This window comes from Echiichthys vipera (genome assembly GCF_963691815.1).
Source record: "Echiichthys vipera genome assembly, chromosome: 4".
NCBI classification, from domain to species: Eukaryota; Metazoa; Chordata; class Actinopteri; order Perciformes; family Trachinidae; genus Echiichthys; species Echiichthys vipera.
Genome location: NC_139829.1, coordinates 31395649 through 31412495, shown reverse-complemented (window position 1 = coordinate 31412495; position 16847 = coordinate 31395649). Strand labels below are relative to the sequence as shown.

At 42.5% G+C, this 16847-nt stretch overlaps 1 protein-coding gene across 1 annotated transcript in view; it reads right to left on the bottom strand.

Moving 5' to 3' along the window:
* The window catches only part of nr5a1a (nuclear receptor subfamily 5, group A, member 1a), a gene marked incomplete at both ends in the record, with an annotated part of 36924 nt that extends 20696 nt beyond the window's left edge, over positions 1 to 16228 (bottom strand). Inside the window, 4 exons of the mRNA XM_083913139.1 lie at positions 6314 to 6957; positions 9307 to 9448; positions 10389 to 10507; positions 16207 to 16228. Coding sequence (XP_083769265.1) covers positions 6314 to 6957; positions 9307 to 9448; positions 10389 to 10507; positions 16207 to 16228 — 927 coding nt within the window. The remainder of the gene's footprint in view (positions 1 to 6313; positions 6958 to 9306; positions 9449 to 10388; positions 10508 to 16206) is intronic.
* Positions 16229 to 16847: the final 619 nt, after the last annotated feature.

Here is a 16847-nt window from a genome sequence, read left to right as displayed (position 1 = left end):
ACATGGACAAGTGATCCAGCTCTCTGTGGATCAGGCTCTGCTCAACAGACACCCCAGGTGTGAAGAGTCCTGATGAAACACGGTGTTAAACAGATTATGAGCATGTAGCAGCAGTAGAGCCGCACATACCCAAGCCTGAGGCGGTCCCAGGACTGACACAAGTGAGCAGCCCTGCTCCGACTGAAGCTGAGTAAATAAACCCGATTTGATCAACAGACAGGAAGGAATCCCACCAAATCTCGCCAAGGCCAGAACCAGCCTCTCGTCACACGTTGAACTCGGTGGAATCGGTTTGACCGTGGATTGACAGATGTTTGCTTGTCAGCACATTGTATCATGACTTGCACAGGAAGGTAATATCCTTTCATTGTTGTGTAACCAAGTCCGCACAGGTTTGTCTCGGAGCTGTGGATGAATTCAGCCGTACAACGACAGTATTGATTCCTCCGGCGTGTTGCTAAATCATCTGAACCGTCCAATACCCCAGTGTGTCCGTGGCACAATCACAGGGCAGGAGATGATGGAGATGATGGAGTGGGACACTGATGGATGTCAAATCATTATCCCAACGTGTGTTTGAGTGCGGACAGCTGAGGAAAAGACGGCCGCCCACGATGAGTGCCCTCACAAGGCTCAGAGTGAGGCTTATTCCACCGCACTACTCCTCATTCCTCATTAGTGTAACTGTATTTGAAGAGCTGTGGCATCGTCACATCCAAGAGTATACTGTCTTATCTGCCCCAGTTGCCACAATGCAAACATCTGTTTTTGTAGGCTACACTTCCATTGAACATCTCATCTCATCTTCAGCCTCTGATCCTGGATCAAGTCTCAGGGGCAGCAGCTTTAGCAGGGGACCCCAAACTTCCCTTTCCCGGGCCACATTAACCAGCTCTAACTGGGGGATCCCGAGGCGTTCCCAGGCCAGTGTGGAGATCTAATCTCTCCACCTGGTCCTGGGTCTTCCCCGAGGCCTCCTCCCAGCTGGACGTGCCTGGAACACCTCCCTAGGGAGGCGCCCAGGGTTCATCCTTACCAGATGATCCTGAACCACCTCAACTGGCTCCTTTCAAGGCAAAGGAGCAGCGGCTCTACTCCGAGTTCCTCACGGATGACTGAACTTCTCACCCTCCTGCGTAAAATTATGCACAAAAATTCATAGAAATTCCTTTGAAAAGAAACAAGCTGACGGACCGAAAGTCAAAATAAGCTAGACCGGAAGTGCTACAACACACAAAAAACAACGTAACATGACTGGCAGCCAAAAGGTGACGGAGAGTGACAAACACTCGGTTAGGATCAGAAAAGAGGCCGTGGGTTGGTTCACTATGGACGGGAGCTGAGCCACCCCCCCCCCCCCCCCCCCTGGCTTAAAGTACTGTGTTTTACGTGACACCCACCCTCGCTACACAGCGCCTCACGCCTCTACGTCACATGCTTTCACTGTGGGGAATCACACAATAAATACAAATTTTCGTTGTTAAACGTACGAAAAAAGCACAAGAACACCCTGTTTCATAAGTGGGTCATATGATACACCACCATTGTTTTCATTAAAGTACAACTTTAAGTAAAATATACTGTAAATGAGTTTGTTATGTAACTCACCCACGTGACATTAACAGGGCTGGGTCTGGTTTAAAATGGTTAGATACCACAACCTTTACAGACTTTAGTGATCTTGTACTATGTCACCGGAGTTCCTTCTTTGTTTCAGATGTAATTTCTACATTAATAACAAATTACAGCGCATTACTTTTCGTATGAATATGTAGGAACAGTGAATGAGGACGGTCTGGTTAAGTACATAACCTAAGGGCGCTCTCACACCAAGCATGAATGACGGCTAAAGTCTAGATTGTTTGACCAGTGTGACTACAACTGATCCGTGCCAAGGCCCGACACACTTCCCGGCCGCTGCCCGGTGGAGAGAGGTGGGCTTCAGGAAAGCACAGATGCACATGTACAGGCACGAGCACCGATGACGCTCCTAAGGGCGCACTCACACTGTCCTTCCGCACCGGGCCAAAACAGGTTTTTCGGGTAAAGCCTAGTGCGTTTGACCAGTGTGAGTGTAACCGCTCCGCGCATAACTGCGGACAGCGGGTGCACGGCCCGTTTGGGAGAGGTGGGCTTTTGTAAAGCACGTTTGCACGTGTACGAGCACGAGCGTGCGCACGTGTACGAGCACGAGGCCTTCGGCGGCTCTGAGGTCATTTCCTGTGCGCCTGTTGGGACGTAGAAAAAAGAAGGAGGGACCATGCGCGGACATTTCAAACAATGGCGGTGAAAGGTTCACGTTGGTGTGATGCGGAGGTGGAGTGTTTACTGCAGATTTGGTCGATGAAAAGATTCAAAAACAGTCGACAAGACGCACAAAAACTCTGAGGTCTACGGAAAGATCTGGAAACAAAGCCACGCATCGCCATGACGTCATCAATGCGTGTGACGTGTTACGGCGTGATGACGTATAGGCAGCAAGAAGCATTCTCCGAGGCCCAGGTAGTGTGAGTACAAACGGGCCTGGAGGGGGGGACAAGGACCCTAAAGCACGGGGCACGGGACGGAGGCACAGTGGGAGTGCGCCCTGAGACTATTAATTCACGACCGCTCCCCCCTTGGGAAAATGTTACGTAACCACGTTTCTGTTATTGACAAAAAGTAACATTTAAAACAGGGAGAAAGGAAGAACGAGGTGACGAGTCCTCGCTGAAGCGGGTGATTATTAATGTTACGGGACACAATGACACACAGAACCTCCCTTTCAAACCATTTTAATGTCATTAACGACCTTCACGGATAAACTCAGCTATTCAAAAGTAGCCCGGTGTTAATGGTTATCCTGCCAGTGTTGGTGTTAGATTTGACTTGAGACGGGTAATCACCACAACAAAGGCCTATTTTTTCTATTCAGGAGCTTATTTTTTGATTTGCAGCATGTTTGATGGAGAAGCTATTTAAAAAGGTACAGCCAGTGTTAATAAGTCCGGCTTTCACCGCCGTTTGAGAGGAGACGTGACGGCGTTTTGGTCTTTTTAAATAGAAATTTCCACTTTTGATTCAGTAATTCCCAAACACACGCACGATGACACAGATGTGACACGGACATCAAGACCAACACACCGAAGCAGGAAAACAGGAGCGTTCGAATCTTTTCGCCTCCTTAAACAGCTGATTTATTGAACAACATGATGCTAAATCAGGACCTTAGGGCGCACTCACACGGCCCTTCTGCACCGGGCCAAAACAGGTTTTTTCAGGTCAAGCCTAGTGCGTTTGACCAGTGTGAGTGCAACCGCTCGGCGCATAACTGCGGCCAGCTGGCCGTCCACGGCCCGCTTGGGAGAGGTGGGCTTTAGTAAAGCACGTTTGCACATGTACGAGCACGAGCATGCGCACATGTACGAGCACGAGGCCTACGGCGGTTCTGAGGTCATTTCCTGTGCGCCTGTTGGGACGTAGAAAAAAGAAGGAGGGACCATGCGCGGACATTTAAAACAATGGCGGTGAAAGGTTCACGTTGGTGTGATGCGGAGGTGGAGTGTTTACTGCAGATTTGGTCGATGAAAAGATTCAAAAACAGTCGACAAGACGCACAAAAACTCCGAGGTCTGTGGAAAGATCTGGAAACAAAGCCACGCATCGCCATGACGTCATCAATGCGTGTGACGTGTTACGGCGTGATGACGTATAGGCAGCAAGAAGCATTCTCCGAGGCCCAGGTAGTGTGAGTACAAACGGGCCTGGAGGGGGGGACAAGGACCCTAAAGCACGGGGCAGGGGACGGAGGCACAGTGGGAGGGCGCCCTCAGATGTCTCGAGGTGAGAAGGGGAAGTAGTGATTAAAAGAAAGGGAGAGAAAGTAACAAACGGAGCGAAACAAAAAATACGCGTCGCAAACGAGAGAGGATTATTTTAGACCTGGTGTGGTGCCGTATTCAGCAGCCCTGCCGTATTAAAGGTGATATTCTGGATCAGGAGGCTGTTGTTTCCACCTATAGCAGCAGCTCATACACAGGTAACCCACGGTAACGGTCAGGACATTGGTTCCTTACAGTCTTTAAACTGTTTTAAAGAGTTTAAAATCACAAACTCTGATAACAGCGAACACAAAACACCTTTTTCTGTGTTCTGTGGAAATAAACTGCAGCCAGAATTAAATAAATGAGTTAAATGGATCTTTGGAGCAGGTTGAATGTGTCTGACTCAGTGTTTCCTGAATATAACCCCAGCTTTTCCTGCACTTCAAAGGTTCAAAAGTGTGTTTTTAATGTGGGTACCTGTGTATGAGCTGCTCCTACAGGTGGACAGGTCACCTGAGACCCAGCAGGTCATGTTTGTCCTCTGTAGTGCGCATTTGTTTTTGTTAAATATCTCTAAAGCTGTACATGTGACTCTATTGAGCCCCGGTGTGCCTTAAAGAGGACAACCGTAGCTTTCCAATGATGTATTGCAAAGGGGGGGGCATTTACCGGCAGGGGGGCTGAATACGCCACAACACCGGTGCAGAGCCACAGCTGAGGTGCAGCGTAACTGAGTAAAGGGGCCGTCACATGATCAACTTTACGCGCTGGGCTCACCGCGTGGTCGGGCGCAGAGACCCGGTAAACGGCGAAATCAATGTTAGCATAAAAACAACGGTTAGCTCGTAAACTGCCTCTTCACAAACCTGGTGCGACTGTTTCTAAACCTCCCAGGGAAACTCTGACACACACACAATACGTTTATCCTCCGTCTTCCTAAACCTGACTCAGCAGATCCATCTGAACTCGGGTTTAAAGATCTTTTGGGGAAGGGGCGAAAATCCTGGTTTCTGATTGGATAAACCATCTGTCCGTCACCAACATACGGGCCAAACCAACCAATCAGATGACTGAAGCGTGTGACGTGCTAACAGCGTGGAGGCAAAGCTCAGAAACAACATGTGGGTAAAGGATATTTTCCCTTTGTGTAACATGAATTTACTCGTCCAAAACGTGTGCTAAAGAGCGCTCTAGGTGCCAAAACGTGCGCTAAAGTGTCCTCTAAGAGCCAAAACATGCGCTAAAGTGTCCTCTAAGAGCCAAAACATGTGCCAAAGAGCCCTCTAGGTGCCAAAACGTGTGCTAAAGAGCCCTCTAGGAGCTAAAACATGCGCTAAAGTGTCCTCTAAGAGCCAAAACATGTGCCAAAGAGCCCTCTAGGAGCCAAAACGTGTACTAAAGTGCCCTCTAGGAGCCAAAACGTGTGCTAAAGTGCCCTCTAAGAGCCAAAACATGTGCCAAAGAGCCCTCTAGGAGCCAAAACGTGTACTAAAGAGCCCTCTAGGAGCCAAAACGTGGTCTAAAGAGCCCTCTAGGAGCCAAAACGTGTGCTAAAGAGCCCTCTAGGAGCCAAAACATGTGCTAAAGTGTCCTCTAGGAGCCAAAACGTGGTCTAAAGTGCCCTCTAAGAGCCAAAACGTGTGCTAAAGAGCCCTCCAGGAGCCAAAACATGTGCTAAAGAGCCCTCTAGGAGCCAAAACATGTACTAAAGAGCCCTCTAGGAGCCAAAACATGTGCTAAAGTGTCCTCTAGGAGCCAAAACGTGTGCTAAAGAGCCCTCTAGGAGCCAAAACATGTGCTAAAGAGCCCTCTAGGAGCTTGTTGACACTCAACAGTCACTTCTGTTTCACTTCAATCCACCAAAGAAACCAACTCTGATCGGTTCAAACTGCTCAAACTTCTCCAGATTTTCTCCGTCTCACGTCTCCAAACTGATCTGAGAGTGAAACACAGAGGCTACATTTTTCTAACCGGCTTGATGTCGCTCTTTGGTTGCCTAGGAAACATAAACGTCACACTCAAAGCTTCTATCTCATTGGTCGAGCTTTTGAAAGGTCAAAGTTCGACTGATTTGAGCTTTGAGCGCAGCGGCAGAGAGGCTAATCTGAGCGGTGCGCGCCGCTACACAGGGCGCTAACGCCTCCTCCATAGGAAATGAATGGGACGGCTGGAGGAAAGCGTTTTAACAGTGTATCGTGTCTCGTGACTTAACATGTCTGTGGTCCAAACACATGAGGATGCAGGTTTGGGGGGTTGGCAGCAATTTCACTCTTTGACAGAAGTAACAACACATAAATATCACTATTTGTAGGATGTCAAACAAACAGTTATGGATAGTTTAGGAGTGTAAAAGAGCGTTGATGTGTGACACGCCTCATAGTCCAGACAGTTCTGCAGTTTTGTATGAAACACATGTGAAAATGTGACCTTATCCTCCGAATCGTGTGGTGTGTGTGTGTGCATGTGTCCCAGTGTGAGCGTGAGGACGGGACAAAGGGCCTGAGACTCACCCTGAGCTCCTTGAAGAAGATGCAGCTCCGAGCCCACTCCACTATGGAGAAGAGAGTCTGGTCCGCCATGCGACACATGAGGCTGAAGGTGCTGGGCTTGTCCAGCCGGCCCCGGCCGCTCTGCTCCTGCTGCAGGTGGGCCACGATCTTATTCTGCACCACCAGCTCGTCCGGGTCGCAGCGCAGCAGCTCCAGCACGAGCGGCGGCAGGCTGGGCGGCTGCGGAGAGGCCGAGGGGTACATTTCTGGGTAGGGGTATCCTGTCAGAGACTCGGGGGAGCTGGTGTAGTCGGGACACTCCGCTTTGATCACCCTCCCGGGGAAGGCTGTATACTGGTACTGAGCGGTGAGGGGCATGGCCATGCCCAGGGACGGGGGTCCGTAGAGGTTGGCCTCGTAGTCCGTAGGGGTGATGGAGCTCGGGGTGGAGGGGAGCAGGCTTTTCGAGATGGTGGGCAGGTTGTGCAAGGTGCCGGTGAAGCTGTAGTCAGTCTGCAGAGGGGAGGCCGGCAGGGGCGCCGCGCTCTCCAGCTTGAACCCGTTGGATCGTATCAAAGCCTTCTTCTGCTGCTTCAAGGCCCTGTCTCTCTTGTACATGGGGCCAAATTTATTCCTCCCCCCACGCATGCGGTCCGCGCGCACCGCTGTCACACAAAGAGACAAGAGGTGGAAAACAGATTGATTGAACACATGAAACGCAGACTCGACTCTCGTCTCCTGCATTAAGATCACTTTAGAGAAACCTCCTTAATGAGCGTTATGGATGAAACCAGAGTTTGCGTGTCCCCCGCGCCCCCGACTCTCCCCGCAGAGTGAATACCACGTGTTGATCGTGCACGCTTCCCTTTTTAGGGCTGAAAGAATCCCCAGAGCCCGTGCAGCTCCACTCCTTCGCGTAGTCTAAATAGAGCTTTTGATTTAAAACAGGGGGTTTTATCAGTCGGTCAAGAATGTGTCCTTTTCTGCTACGGAAGCAGGTGCTTTCCTGCACCGCCGTCTGGGAATCAACCCCAGCCCACGTGTGTGAGCGGCGGGCGAAGGAGGTTTCTACTGCTCACTTTATGGTTCAAGTGGAAAACGAGTTTGAAACAAAAACACGCAGAAAAAGAGCGTCGAGTTACAGCGTGGGGGTTAAAGCAGAGCTCGCTCTCGCTCTCACGATCCCCACTTCCTGTTTCCTGTTCGTGGATAAAAAATGCACAACGAGAAATGTGCAACGATGCAAAAGAACGACATGAAATATGATTTATTTTTATTATTATTTATTATTACGACATTCATTAAGCTGACGTCAGTATCTGAATATTATTATTATTATTATTATTATTTTTATAGCTGAAGGTGAGATTCCCTACCTTCTATTATTATTATTAATATTATTATTATTATTATAATAACAACATTCATTAAGCTGATGTCATTATCTGAATATTATTGTTATATTATAACATGTATTCATGTGTATATATATATAATTATTATTATTTATTTTGTTATTGTTGCACTGGGGAAAGTAAATAAGAAAAACTTTAAGATGAAATATATTATTATTATTATTATAATTACAACATTATTACAAAATGCACAATGAGAAAAAAGAAATACATGAAATATAAAATATAAATATATAATATTTAGATCCATACTTAGCTGCTTTTGCTTTTCTCCCAAATAACATCATGAATATTGTGACAACATTATTATGATTATTATTTATTTTTATTATTATTACAACATTAATTTAGCTGACGTCATTATCCGAATATTATTATTTATTTTATTTTTATTTTTTTATTATTACAACAATTATTTAGCTGACGTCATTATCCGAATATTATTATTTATTATTATTTTTTATTTTTATTATTACAACATTAATTTAGCTGACGTCATTATCCGAATATTATTAATTAAAAAAATAATAAAAAATAAAAAAATAATATCATGAATATTGTGACAACATTATTATTATTATTATTTATTTTTATTATTATTACAACATTAATTTACCTGACGTCATTATCCGAATATTATGATTTATTATTATTATTATTTTTATTATTACAACAATTATTTAGCTGACGTCATTATCCGAATATTATTATTAATTATTTTTTTTTTAGTATTATTACAACATTAATTTAGCTAACGTCATTATCTGAATATTATTATTATTTATTTTTATTTTTTATTTTTATTATTACAACAATTATTTAGCTGATGTCATTATCTGAATATTATTATTTATTATTATTTTTTATTTTTATTATTACAACAATTATTTAGCTGATGTCATTATCTGAATATAATTAATTAAAAAAATAATAATAAAAAATAAAAAAATAATATCATGAATATTGTGATAACATTATTATTATTATTATTACAACAATTATTTAGCTGATGTTATTATCCAAATATTATTATTTTATTATAACATTTATTTATGTGTATATATATAATTATTTTTTTTTTATTTTAATTATTTTTTTTTTTTATTATTATTATAAACATATTTTTATTTAGCTGACGTCATTATCTGAATATTATTATTTATTATTATTTTTTATTTTTATTATTACAACAATTATTTAGCTGACGTCATTATCTGAATATTATTATTATTATATTTATTCATGTGCATATATATAATTATTATTATTTATTTTATTTTGTTATTTTTGCAGGTGGGAAATAAAATAAGAAAAACTACGTTTGTTGAATATTTGTGACCAAATTCTCATTTTCTCCAATAAAATCATGTTAAAATATTTTATTAATATTATTATTATTATTATTATTATTAATATTATTATGACAGGTGCAGGTTCGATTCCCTACCTTCTATCATTATTATTATTATTACAGCTGAAGGTGAACGTCCCGTGTGTAACAGCAGCAGCCTACCTTCTATTAATATTATTATAATAATTATTATTATTAGTAGTATTATTAGTAGTAGTATTATAACAGGTGCAGGTTCGATTCCCTACCTTCCAGCCTCATGCCGACGTTGAGGCACTTCTGGAAGCGGCAGAAGGGACACCGCTTCCTCTGGGTTTTGTCGATCTTGCACTCCTGGTTCTCCGCACACGTGTACCGCTTGTTGTTCTGCACCGTCCTCTTAAAGAAGCCCTGCACACACACACACACACACACACACACACGCACACACACACACACACACACAGACACACACGCACACACACACACACACACACACACACACACACACACACACACACACACACACACACACACACACACACACACACAGTGAGTGAACCCTCGTGTGTTTATGAGACGCCATCACATGATTCATAAACGTCCAGATTATTATTTACAGCTCCGTCTTTGGACAAAACGCTCCTTTTACCGAGAGTTTGTGACTAAAAAGGTCCTTTTTTTAAAGCAAAAATGACTAAAACTTGGGCAAAAATGACTAAAACTTAATAAAAATACCATTTTTTATATGAATCTAATAAAAAGAGAGAAATTAGCATCAATGGAAGATATTTAAAGTAAGAAATACATTTTTAAAATCACCATCAACTGGGAAATAACACATCTAGACACACACACACACACACACACACACACACACACACACACACACACACACACACACACACACACACACACACACGCACGCACGCACACGCACACACACACACACACACACACACAGGACCTATATCCATGCAATTAATGGAGAGATGTCAGAGCGAGGGGGCTGCCGATGGATCAACACCCAGAGCAGTTGGGGGTTCGGTGCCTTGCTCAACAGCACCTCGGCAGTGCCCAGGAGATGAACTGGCACCTCTCCAGCCACCAGTCCAAGCTCCATTCATGGTCCACACAGGGACTCGAACCGGCAACCCTCCGGTTCCCAGCCAAGTCACCTCAGTCGACTGAGCTACTGCCTCCCAATCTTACCCGCATAAATCATAGATAATAAGAGGTGTGTGTGTGTCTGTGAGTGTGTGTGTGTGTGTGTGTGTGTGTGTGCTAGTCCGTGTGTGTGTGTGTGTGTGTGTGTGTGTGTGTGTGTGTGTGTGTGTGTGTGTGTGTGTACCTTGCAGCTCTCGCAGGTGAGCAGGCCGTAGTGGTACCCGGACACTTTGTCTCCGCACACAGGACACAGCTCTTCCAGGTCATCGTCGTACGTGTATTCCATAACCTTCAACGTCACACCTGGTGCACACACACACACACACACACACACACACACACACACACACACACACACACACACACACACACACTGTGTAATGCAAATACAGCAGGCTAACGACCTCAGTTGCCCCAAAGCGCTGCAATAAAGAGATAAACAGCACGAATCCTCGACATTAACAATCAGACAGAGCGATAATAAGTATAATTATTAGTTAATAAGTATAATTAATAGTTATTAATAAGTATAATTAATAGTTATTAATAAGTATAATAATAATAAAAAGTATTAATAAGATGAGGTAGAACACATCAAAGTTATATTTAAATATAAAAAGAACAGGTCCGGGGTCAGAACAACCCTGAAACACGGTCAAACACATTTATGTGAAGGAGAATCAGAATATTAATAATAATAATAATATTAATAATAATAATAAGTGAAGCCACAGTTAATGTGAGTTAGAGACGTATTTAATATTTAATATCTAATATTCTGGACGTCACAATGAGCAGGAATATGAACGTGTCGGCTCTAAGGCTTCATTCAAACACGTTTAACGCATCATAATTATAATAATGTTTAATAATTAATAATAATAATAATAATATAATGGATAAAGTTAATAAGAAATGAAAACCTGTCAGTTATGTGTCTGGGCTATTTATTGATTTAATTGAAATTATGATAACAACAGCAATAATGAGATTAATATGTATCGAAATAGGAATAATATTAATATTAATATTAATATTATTATGAATATTAATATTCATAATAATATTAATAATAGGATGAAGAGAGTGATTTATAACGAGGCCTAATGAAAGTTCTGTTCATGACATAATGTTTCCAAACATGAACCCTTTAAAATATGTGACTCTAAATAATAATAATAATAATAATAATAATAATAATAGTTGAGCTCAGCTCATAAGAAATTTAAATAATAGAACAAATGTTTGCGCATCAAAGTGAACGCGTCCGACCCTGCGGAGCAGCACCGGGCTGTGTGCGTGTGTGTGTGTGTGTGTGTGTGTGTTTGTGTGTGTGTGTGCACCGGGCTGTGTGCGGGGGTGTGTGTGTGTGTGTGTGTGTGTGTGTGTGTGTGTGCACCGGGCTGTGTGTGTGTGAGCTGCACCGGGCTGTGTGCGGGTGTGTGTGTGTGTGTTTGTGTGTATGTGTGTGTGTGTGAGCAGCACCGGGCTGTGTGTGTGTGTGTGTGTGTGTGTGTGTGTGTGTGTGTGTGTGTGCACCGGGCTGTGTGTGCGGGAGCTGCACCGGGAGGTTATTTAACGGTTATATTAATAAATCATCAGTTTACTTTATGCAGGATTCATTGATTGATGATAAATAAAAAAAATAAAAACGAAAATATAAAAAAATATAAAGATATATATAAAACTATAAGAATAAATATAAACAATTAAAATATAAAAGTATAAAAATATAAAAATATGAAAAGCCTTTTTCTATTAAAGCCTGTTGATCCAGTCCCGTTCAGTTCCACTGGAGTGAACTCAGAAATGTTTTATTTATTATAGAAAAACAATATTTTTGATCTTTTCTGTTCTGATGTGAATCTGAAAACACGTTTGTTTGATTATGAATCATTTATTATTATTATTATTATTATTATTATTATTATTATTATTATTATTATTATTATTAATAATAAATCACAGAGTCTTTTGACTGTGGGTCAAAATGTCTCCGGAGTCAAAAGACTCTGCATAGTTCACTAACGGGCGGACCGCGGTTCGAGTCCGGACCCGGAGGCGACCCTGCACGGACCCAGAGGGGGACCCTGCACGGACCCAGAGGCGACCCTGCACGGACCCAGAGGAGACCCTGCACGGACCCGGAGGAGACCCTGCACGGACCCGGAGGAGACCCTGCACGGACCCGGAGGAGACCCTGCACGGACCCCGGAGGGGGACCCTGCACGGACCCAGAGGGGGACCCTGCACGGACCCGGAGGCGACCCTGCACGGACCCGGAGGCGACCCTGCACGGACCCGGAGGCGACCCTGCACGGACCCGGAGGAGACCCTGCACGGACCCAGAGGGGGACCCTGCACGGACCCGGAGGAGACCCTGCACGGACCCGGAGGCGACCCTGCACGGACCCAGAGGCGACCCTGCACGGACCCGGAGGCGACCCTGCACGGACCCAGAGGAGACCCTGCACGGACCCGGAGGCGACCCTGCACGGACCCAGAGGAGACCCTGCACGGACCCGGAGGCGACCCTGCACGGACCCCGAGGAGATCCTGCACGGATCCCGAGGAGACCCTGCACGGACCCAGAGGAGACCCTGCACGGACCCCGAGGAGATCCTGCACGGATCCCGAGGAGACCCTGCACGGACCCAGAGGAGACCCTGCACGGACCCGGAGGCGACCCTGCACGGACCCAGAGGAGACCCTGCACGGACCCGGAGGAGACCCTGCACGGACCCGGAGGAGACCCTGCACGGACCCAGAGGAGACCCTGCACGGACCCGGACCCAGATCCTTCAAGGAGCTTTTTTAATTATTTTATCTTTTTAAAGAAATGCAGCACTTCATGAGAGGGAGTGTGTGTGTGTGTGTGTGTGCGTGTGTGTGTGTGTGTGTGTGTGTGTGTGTGTGTGTGTGTGTGTGTGTGTGTGTGTGTGTGTGTGTGTCTGTGAACTGCAACACTCAAAATGTGAATGTTTTATAATATGTTTATGTTTCTGTTATTTACATATAACAGCATGTGACACACTAACGCACGCGGGACCTGGTGTTCCGGGCCCTTCTGTGACCGGACCTCTCTGTGTGTATATAGATATAAATATATATTTATATATATTTATATATATATATGATATATATGTATCTGATAGTCCTGGTTCAGAGTCTCTGATCTGCAGTCGGGCCCAAACTTCATCCTCCAAACTCAAACTGCGCGAGACTGACAAATAAAAACTGTCTGAATCTGCAGCACGCGCCATGAGTCTCCTTTAAAACACCTGATTTATTGACTCCAGCGCGTGGAAGTGGACAGGTGACACGTGAGGCCTTTATGAGCGCGCGTGGAAAAGTGACATGTGATGGGAAAAGCAAAGATGGAGCCCGTGGAGCTGAGCGCGTGCCCGTGGGTCGGTGATGTGTCGGCGGAGCGGGGACGCAGCGTCACACACACATACACACTACTCTGTTAGATTATGATATATTATACTGTATTCTATTTAATTATAGTATATTATAATATATGACGTTATATTATATTCTATATTTGACTTTTTCATATTCTATTATGTTATAAATGAGGAGCTCTTGTATTAATACATTTTATAATATAATATAATATCATTTATAACATTATTTACTATAATATGGTAGAATAGAGGAGGCAGCAGCGTAGACTCATATAATATAATATGATATAATAACATTAATAACATAATAGAGTAGATTATGATAGAAAAGAATAAGATATAATATTACACAATAGAACAGAATATGATAAAGTAGAATATAGAATAGAATAGAGTAGAATAGAACATCTAAATTATGTTATAATGGTATATTATTCTATATGAGTCCACGCTGCTGCCTCCTCTATTCTATCATATTCTATTACATTATGTTCTACTCTATCATATTCTATTACATTATGTTCTATTCTATCTTATTCTTTTCTGTTATATTATATCATATTATGTGTTATTAAATTATATTATATGAGTCCACGCTGCTGCCTCCTCTACTCTATCATATTCTATTACATTATGTTCTATTCTATCATATTCTATTACATTATGTTCTATTCTATCATATTCTATTACATTATGTTCTATTCTATCTTATTCTTTTCTGTTATATTATGTCATATTATGTTATATTAAATTATATTATATGAGTCCACGCTGCTGCCTCCTCTACTCTATTCCACTCTATTATAATATAATATAACATATTATATTATAATATATGATGTTATGTTATATTCTATCTTATTATGTTATTTTCTATTACATTATCTTATAAATGTTATGATATTGTAATGAGTCCACGCTGCTTCCTCCTCTATTCTATCATGTTATATTTTATTATATATCACACCCTGCACATCACCTCTCTGAACTTCTCCCCTCTGGCAGGCGTTACAGAACTCTGTACACAAAAACAGTTTCTACCCCCAGGCCGTCACACTGCTGAACAACTGACCCCACCCGACACATCACACACACATGCCAAAGACACATGCACCTAATGCACCTACAGTATATCACTGTAAATAACATAACAAAGATATTTATAACAGCCTGGTCACTTTACTTTACACAATTATTTTATCTTTCAATTTTAAATTTCTCATATTTACTTGTTAACCTATTTTTAACATTACCTCTATTTTTTATCTTAAATTATTGTTCTGTGTTGTTCTGTTATTGTTCTGCTATTGTTATGTAAATGTTATTGTTATTGTTATGTTTAGGTTTGTCCTGTTAAATGTTTGGAAACTGTGAGAAAAGTATAAGCCGGAGTCAAATTCTCTGTATGTCCAACATACTTAGCAATAAACCTGATTCTGATTCTGATTCTGATTCTGATTATGTTATATTATGTTATAATATTCTATTCTGTTCTATTGTATCATATCATATTATATTATGTTATGTTATATTATTATATTATATATTAAATCATAATAAATGAGTCCACGCTGCTGCCTCCTCTCTTCTACTCTATTCTGTTATATCATATCTTATTAAATGATGTTATAAATTATATTAAATCATATTAAATGATGTTTTAAATTATATTAAATCATATTAAATGATGTTATTAATTATATTAAATCATATTAAATGATGTTATAAATTATATTAAATCATATTAAATGATGTTATAAATTATATTAAATCATATTGTATTATAATAAATGAGTCCACGCTGTTGCCGCCTCCTCTCTTCTATCATGTTATATTATATTATATTATATTATATTATATATTAAATCATATTAAATGAGCCCACACTTCCGCCTCCTCTCTTTAAAAACACGGAGTTCAGTTAAATTGAAGAACAGAGAGAGCGCGAGCGAGCAGCGGCGCGAGAGCAGGCCGCGAGACCGACATCACCCGCGAGACAAGAACCATAATTACTACTACTATTATTATTATAACTATCATTATCATTATAATAATCATCATTATTATTATAATAATTATTATTATGAGTTTTTTTTTTTTACATGATTCTATTTTATTATTATTCACAAAGTCAGTTTTTAATTATCATTAAAGTCCCGGTGTCACATTATTACATTATTACATTATTACATTATTACATTATTACATGTTTCTATTCTATTCTATTATTTCACTTTATATTTAAGAACTTTTTATAATCAACGGCGTCATTTTAAAACGTTTTACAGGCTAAAATTAAAAACGCGCCTCAGCTGAGAGCCGCTCGCGCACGGGGTCAAACTTCATCTGCCTCTTTAAAGTAATATAAGCACGCGCTCATTTTAATAATGAAACACCAGGTGAGTTAATCTGGAGTTAATCTGGAGTTAATCTGGAGATAATCTGGAGTTATTCCGCCTTTGTTTGGACCTCTTTCTGGATCTACTGGGTTTAAATTCCCTGACAGGAGAAAGGCAGATGTACCGGGACACGCGCGGGCCCTGAACGCACCACGCGGACGGCAGAGCGGCACCGGACAGCAGAGGCACTTACCGTGAGCCTTGTCTCCCAACATTGGACCCGCAGCCGGACGCCGGGCACTGGTGAGTGTGTGATGGTTCAGAGCTGAGCGCAGGTGAAGCTGCAGCCTCTCATGCGCTGCGGAGGGCGACGGGAGCGCGAGGACCAGGGCAAATCCGCACGCGCACTGGCTTTAATATTAATAACAATATTAATATTAATATTAATAATGATGGTGGTGATAAGGCTGCTGCGGGGCGGAGGTGCGGCGCGCGTGTGTGATGCTGACCATTGAAGATCTCACAGTGAAACTCCCTCAGTGCGCGCGCTCTTTACTGCGCTTCCCTTATCGCCAAAGTTGCGCCGCCGCGAGGCAATTGGTGGAGGCCGGGTCACGTGCAAATGCCTGGACAGGAGAGGAGGAGAGGAGCTGTGGTGATGGAGGAGTCACACACACACACACACACACACGCACACACACACACACACACACACACACACACACACACACAAGAACCGCCCAACTCATTCAAATGCGCTTTAAGTTGATTTGCAGAGAGTAAAGCGCAGAGATGTGCATCCATGACTGACAGAAGTCCTCCCAACGACACCTCTCACTGATTTATGATAATATGATATTTAACAGATGCTTCATTTCCCTCTGAGAGACGTTT